General features: G+C 45.8%; 1 protein-coding gene across 1 annotated transcript; it reads right to left on the reverse strand.

The window, feature by feature from the left end:
* Nucleotides 1–491: 491 nt before the first annotated feature.
* On the reverse strand, nt 492–1,364 carry LOC138522793 (olfactory receptor 6N2-like). The gene has a single exon (XM_069635406.1). It carries the CDS (start codon nt 1,362–1,364, stop codon nt 492–494), a length of 873 nt encoding a protein of 290 aa, XP_069491507.1.
* Nucleotides 1,365–7,777: the final 6,413 nt, after the last annotated feature.

The following is a 7,777-nucleotide window of genomic DNA, read 5'->3' on the forward strand; positions in this document are numbered from 1 at the left end:
TTGTCACTCATTACATACTTACCTTTGCTAGTTTTCCACAGTACATGTCCAATGGATTAACCTCAGAACTCTTGCAATACTTCCCAGAAAGAATAGCCTATTTTACCAGGTGTGGGCCTGTCCTGGTTTTGGCCACCTAACATAGACTTGTCTAGAATTCTACATCCACCCTTCTTACCATGCCTCAGAACAAACACTCACAACTGTTTGACCAAAACACCAACATGTGAACAGCATCCATAGGTGTGTGTGGATGCATGAGCCTTGTTTTAGCACTAAATAATTGCAATAAACATATTAAAACATAACTCACGATAAATTATCAGAAACCATTATTAATGTCAGAACAAATTCCGCATATTTGGGACCAGTTTTTAGTTAAATATGACCACACCATAATCAGATGAAGACCAATGTTCAGTGGAAGGTGCCCAATAAAAGTCGTCCATCAAAGTGGAGAAAAGCCACATCTTCATAGGCCTTGCTTTCCTCTACCCTTGTGCCGCCCTTGTCAACTTCAGTCTTCTGATATGTTTCTTCACTGCCTGTCTCACATCCTTATTTCTAAGGCTGTAAATGAAAGGATTTAACATTGGTGTGAATACGGCATACATCAGAGCGAGCATCTTGTCATGCTCTACAGACCTGCCGCCTTTGGGCCGAACATACACAATGGTTGCTGAACCATAAAATAATCCAGCAACAATCAGATGGGAAGAGCATGTGGAAAAAGCTTTGTATCGACCCTCTGTCGTCTTGATCAGTAAGATGGCCCAGATGATATTGACGTAAAATCCAAGAATTGAGAAAAGCGGGATCATGAGAGCACAACCAGCCACTGATGTGTTGACCACGATATTGAGAGTGATGTCAGTGCAGGCCAGGCTTAAGATAGGTGCCAGATCGCAGAAGAAGTGGTTGACTTTATTGGAGGCACAGAAAGGTATTTGAGCAGTAAAAATTGTTGGAATCAAAGCAGCCAAAAAACCCACAATCCACGAGAAGGAGGCCAATTGAATGCAATGCTGGCTGGTCATGATGGTGTTATAGTGAAGGGGTTTACATATGGCCAAATATCGGTCAAAGGCCATCACCCCAAGCAGAACACACTCCGAAATGCCCAGGGAATGAAACACATACAACTGGGTGAAGCAGCCAACAAAAGAAACTGAAGGGTCGGCACCTAATAGGAGTGTAAGTAGTTTCGGAACAGTGACAGATATGTATGCAATCTCTAGCACCGACAACGTGCTGACGAAAAGATACATGGGGCTGTGTAGGCAGGTCTCCATCCTCACAACTAGAATGATCACCACGTTTCCGGTAATAGTGATCAGATATACAAACAAGATGACCACAAACATGATGGGCTGAAACCTATGGAAACTTGAGAATCCCAGGATGTGAAATACTCTAATTAGTGTCTCATTGCCGACCTCCATGGAGGTGAAAAGGAAATCTGTGAAATGAAGAAATTGAAATGTCAATACCTGGGACTGTGAAGAATCTCTTAAAGAACAAGTCATTTGCCCAAGGCTTGATATTTATTAAACAGAACATCGACGTTTCACTATCACGCATACACATTTCAATACATTGGGCCTCATTACGAGTTTGGAGGTAGCCACGCCCTTAATAAGGGCATGGCTATCCCCAAACTCAGGTCCGGGTCCGGGTAACGCAAAAGGGGACTTACTGGGCCATTCCGACCTTGGAGGGCCCAGTAATACCCTTTCGCAGGACCCGGTACGTCCCCATTCCCATTGAGCCCCCATAGGACTCAATCGGAATGAGGAGGATGGTAACAACGGTCCCGTTGATAACGGGGCTATTGCTGCCATCCGGTACTGCTCGCGGGTGCCGCTCTGCATGCCTGGTCTGATCAGGCGTTCCAGAGCGGCACCCGCAAGCAAACTCGGAATGTTGCGGAGAGGTAACAACGGCACCGGTAGCACTACCGGCGCTGCTGTTGCCTGTTAGGGGGAAACCTGTGCAGTTCCCTCTGGGACCACTGCAAAAGATTTAGGACTACAGGTGTTTGGCAGAAAACCCACTTGGTAGCAGTCTGTACCTCACATATTCACTTGGTAGCTGTGGCTGAGCAGTCAGACTTCCCTCAAGAAGAGTTAGGCAGTATGTGGAGTATACAAAATAGGGCAATTTACACAGTAGAACAAGCAAACACGGAACAAGGCTTTGGTGTAAAGATATGTAGTTATTTATTTATAAACACACATCTATGAAAACACACTGGCACTAATACGGTAAACACTTCAAGCACAATTACTATAAGAAAAATCAATCCCCCTAACAATAGTTCGACAAGTCTAGGTTCAACGGCACCACTTATATGCAGACAGAGGTGAATGCTTTAACCTAGATGGCACTCTAGTATTCGTTAGGACGGGAGAGAAAAGGCAGGGTATGAAATCAGCTCGGTACCAACACTTTTACGAACAAATGCAAGGCAAGTAAGGCAGGGTCTACTGTAGATCGCAAAGTTCAGAGGCCAGGCCCACTCGGAGAGAGGCAAGGCGATGTGTCCAAAAAAGTATCACAGTGGAAATGCACTTCGAGTCTTTGTCACAAATTGTTATAGAAAGATTGGACCAGTTCAGAACAGGAAGATGAGAAAGCTTGGAGGCGACCCAATGGAGAGGCGAGGATTCAGACACCTCACACTAACCGACGCAAGGGAAGCCAGGCGGACATGGTACCTTGTTTGTGGAGAGACAGCTCCGGCGGGGGCAGTTGTTCCTGGTGGTGGATGCACGTCGGGTCTTTGCCAAGAGAAGAGATGATCTCATCGTCGAAGGAAAGTTGAAGATCGTTGCACCACCAGGGAAGAGACCAGCCGCGGAGTGCTCCGTCACAAGGCACCACCTTTTGGTCGCGGTACAGGGGTAGTGGCTATCCGGTTGCCGGCGTGCTCTGCACGGGCAATTCGACCACTACATCCTGGAACGAAGAAAAAGCAAAGGGGACTGTTTGTTCCCACCAGTCAGGGGAAGAGTCTCTCCGGCGGGGAGATCTCCTCTGTCGTCGGAAAGTGGTGAGTCGGTTCAGCAGGGCTCCACCAGAGGTGTCATCGTTGCAGGTCGGCTCAGCTTTACCCTCGTCGGATTCTTAGGTCCTGTGGCGACTTCTGAGGATCGAGTCCCAAAAGCCCTGCTTTTATGCAGAAAACCCCCATACATTCAGCCTAGCTGTCACTCAAAACACGCTAAGTGGTGAGCGGGGTGGCTCACCACTTGGGCCAATCACACCAGAGTGCGACTTGAGTTGGCAAGGCAACTCAGTCCAGGGTGCCTAAACCCCCTCCCACACCCCCTGAGGTACCCAGACAGAATGGCACCACTTTGGAGGGCCTCTGTGTAGAGGCCCGCCAAAAGTGGAACAAAGGGCTCAACCTTTGGTTTAGGAGTCACAGAGACGAACACAGACACCATTTTACAAACCGAGTTCTGGCAGAAAATACCAACCGATAGATTTATTTAAGATAAATAAACCGGTGGTATGTTAGAGATTAACGAGGAAAAGTATTAACCTCCAACAATGGGAAGAATCCCATAGGGTTATATTCGTGGTCGAATATAACAAGTAGTTTCCACTGCCACCAGCCAAAACTCGACGAGGGGGGACGGGACAGTGCCCCCTCGAATAACAGACCCAGGAGTAATCGAATTACCCCTACTAGTACGTCCACAATAGGATGGTTTGTACTAGTTCTGTTAGTAAATTTAGGTCTAGTAAAGCCAATGGTGACTTTACATGCCTGGGGAGACAGTTGTCAGTCCCCGGGTATGGAGTCTATGATGGAGATCCGCTAGGACGCCCCAGTGCTACGGCACGGAGGGTGCGGTGTAACACACATAGAAAAACATATGAGACCCTATGGAGTAAAAGACCCCATAGCCCATAGAACAGATTGACATTCAAAGGAATTACACACATTCATGTCCAAGAGTGGGAGAAAAAGAGTCTCACTCTTGGCAGGATGAAAAAAACAAACTCCAGAAATCCAGCAAAGCTGCTGGGGGACTCACTAGGTTAGGAAATTCAGCCTAAACAGAGAATTCTCCCTAACATTGCCTTACTGCAACAATCCTAATGAGGCCCATTGTTTTAGACAGGCAGCACGTTCTTCTAAAATGCTGGTTATTTCCATAGCAGTATAGGGGACCTTTCTTGATGCAAGGATTTGATTCTCTTTGAGATGCAATAGGGAAGAAATTGAAGAAAATACCAAAACAATGTTTGTGTTTTGTTTCACTTGCACACAAATATTTGCTATTGTTTTTTAATCTTTGAGGTCCAGTAAGAATGCAGTTGCACAAGTCAGAAGACAGGGGTTCTGAGACTGAAAAATGGGTGCAAATTAAAAAAGCACATTTCTTTTGTACTCTTTGCTGAAATTCGAAGGTCACCCTATTCTCAGAAGTGACCTGCGTATTTTTGAAGGGGTGGACAGGGGCGCTGTCCAGCCCCCTTGTATACATTAGTCCTGCGAGCATGCTCCCAACACTAAAATATGACAGGAGCCCAGCAATCACGTGGTTGCTGGGGTCGCATTTCACAGAGACTGGCCCATAAGAGGCCCAGCTATGTGAAATACAGAAGCATTTCCATCCCCGTTTGGGGGATGGAAATGCTAGTGTGACAGCTGCGGTTTAAACCACGGCTGTCACACTCACAAAAACATCATGTACAAGTCAGAAATTACGCCTGACATGATCTGTGCCTCCCCCTGGGTATGTTTCCAACAGTAGGAGGGGGGTGGCCCCCATTTTTGCACATTTTAAAGTGTATCGTGTTTGTGAATCCAGGATGCGTTTTTAAATAAGTAGAAACGCCCCTTACTTGTGCAAATGCGCAAATGGGGAAGGGGCATCACAATGAGAGCATCTAAGATGTGCTCATTCAGATTCCCTTTGTTAATTGGGCTTCTCCTTCCCCTCACTGGTACCCCCAAAAGTTTTGAGAATGTGCCCCCTATCTTAATCCTACAGATATTAAAATGCAGATTATTTTACTAAGACTCAATAGTGCACGAAGATGTTGGAACAGTGTTTACTCATAATTGTTTGTGCACCTTCTCAATATCTTTTTTATATTAGGAACACATTGAGATACTGAGATACAGGAAAAACCAAACATGGCATATTGTTTACTGTTCAACGGCTTTGTGATGCCTTATTTAACTTGTCCAAAAACCAACATCACCTTTGTGGCTAATGTGCACTGCCATTTCCTATATCCAATTTGACCTCAGGCCCCTTTATACCCCAAAGACTGCACTAGTGCTAATATAGAATGGTACTAGCGCTAGGCAAACTTTGGCCTGGTGCAAGAATCCATGAAAAATCTATCTTTGTTTGTGCTTGGACAATTTTTTCCCTGGTGCTTATAGCATGCCAAACTGCATGTGTCACGGTGTAATGGTTTTCTAATATGTCCCCATGTGTTTAGAAATAGGGGCAACTTTGCCCTTGTGCTAATACTGTGCAACTTTGCACTTGCACCGGTGCAAAGTTTTTGTAATCTGGGCGACATCGTGCATAGGTGGTCTGGGATGTACATGGATTGGTCCATTGTTTGGAAATCTGAGAACCGAAAATGGGGAGATTCCCGTTTGCAGGGCACTGACATCACATGGCTCCCACTTCTCACATGTCTGGCACTGGGGAGTTTGCCATGCAATTTTGGGATGGTGTTTGCCTACTCTCCCCCATTAGCTCTCTCCCATTATGGTTCTCAGCAGTAAATTGACAGGACGGTCAGTCCTTGTTTCTGCTACTTTTGTTGTTTATTTTAATTTTATTTATAATGCGCCACAGGCATCGGGGCGCAACAATTAGACAAAGACACCATACAGGAAAACAGGACAACTGAGCACAAGAATGGAGGACTGGGCTGCAACTGATGCTTACTTAAACAGTGAAGTCTTCAGGGCTCTGTGAAATGCCGGGTTATTTTTTTCCAATCTTATAGCCGTGGGCAGGGAATTCCATAGCTTTTCAGCTCTTACCGGAAAAGATCTTCCCAAGCCGTTAGAGCGTCTGACGTTTAAGCAGTTAATCTGACCCAAATTTCCTGAGCGCAGGGATCTGCTGGGTACATAGGGTGAAGCAAGTGACCTCAAGTAAGCTGGAGCCATTCCAAAAAGCCGCGATGTAAAATAGTGCCAGATTTGACGGCGATGCTATCTCTCAACGCTAGCTAGTGTAGGTCTTTTCAATCGGCCAAGATATGCTTGCCTCTGGGTTTATTCTTATTAATACGCACTGCATTATTCTGCATTGTCTAGCATCTTTCCAAGCAGGTTTTGTTAGCCCCGATTAACAGCGCGTTGCCATAGTCAAGCCTCGAGGGAATGGTTACTAAGGCGATGGTGGCACAGTTCTCTTCATTGACCAGAGGCCTGATGTGACTCAGCAGACGCAGATGGTACTGACAGTTCCTGCTTATTTGATTCAAGTGGGCCTCTGCGCTCAATGAGTACTCAAGCATAATACCTTGGGTTTTCACCTTGCCCTGTACCGGGATTAGACTGCTCTTGATTTTAAAGCTTTTATAGTCAACACTCGGCTTTGCACCAGCCTGCCAGGATCCGAAGATGAGTAGTTCAGTTTTACTGCCATTTAGGCACATCCAATTCCTGGTCATCCATGCCTCGATGATATCATAAGCACCCGAGAGCTTGATGGAATCCTGAGAGTAATCACAGCTCACCTCTAGAGCCAGCTGAGTATCGACAGCATAATTCGTAAAGAATATGTCAGTGTCTTTGAGCAGAGAGCAGAGTGATCGAAGGTATATATTAAAGAGCACAGGAGACAAGTTGGCACCCTGCCGCACTCCACATGTAATGGGGGCCAACAGGGAGAAAACATTGCCCCAATGGATTTTAGACCTTTGATTGGAATGGAATGCGTGGATCCATTAGAGCCACCGTTGCCCCCTTGGAGCAGTTACCTGCATGTTCGAGTGACCATAGTAGTTGGTCATGATCCAGCAGGTCGAAGGCTGCGGACAGATCAAGCAAGACCAGTACCCCAGCCTTCCCCTGATTCATGATTTTCAGCATGTTGGTCTGCAAATCAATGAGAGCAGTCTCAGTGCTGTGTACTGGCCTGAATCCTGACTGTTGTTAGTGTAAGATGTTCTTAGCCTCCACAAAATGTTGGAGTTGCCCTGTGGTGCATTTGTCGGGAATTTCTAACAAAAAAGTTGCAGTTAGTTATCGGTCTAAGTTTGCTTCGATCTTTTGGGTCTAAACTGGGTTTTTTAAGAGGGGAGTGACTGTGACAACCTTAATTGATTCGGGTATGAGATTATCTCCGAATGAGGCATTAACTATGTGAGTAAAGAATGGAATAAACAGCTCTTGATGTTCCAGAATAATCCTAGGGAAAAGGATATTTTCAGCGCAAGTGGGTTGCATGGCGGACAGCAGGGCTCTCATGTCTGTCACTGTGATCGCTGCAAAGAGGATCTGGGGTCAATTGGGATCAGTCTAGAGATTCCCGAATGTTATCCCTGGCTTTAATGGTTTTTGCTTTGAAAGGGTCTTGCGCTTCCACACAATCTGCAGATGTAGTATGGACTGTAGTATATAAGGCCTTCGGCTTCTCGAGTGATTTACGAATCTTGAAGAGTTTCTCGGTGGAGTTAGGTGCTTTAATGATTTGGTCATTGTGGAGGTTTTTCTTAGCGTCCAGGATGTTTAATGTATATGTTTTTTTCTGCCGTTTTCCATCTGTTCTCATTTTCAGCA

The sequence above is a fragment of the Ambystoma mexicanum genome, chromosome 1p, assembly GCF_040938575.1.
Source record: "Ambystoma mexicanum isolate Mex_15411 chromosome 1p, UKY_AmexF1_1, whole genome shotgun sequence".
In the NCBI taxonomy this organism is placed as follows: domain Eukaryota; kingdom Metazoa; phylum Chordata; class Amphibia; order Caudata; family Ambystomatidae; genus Ambystoma; species Ambystoma mexicanum.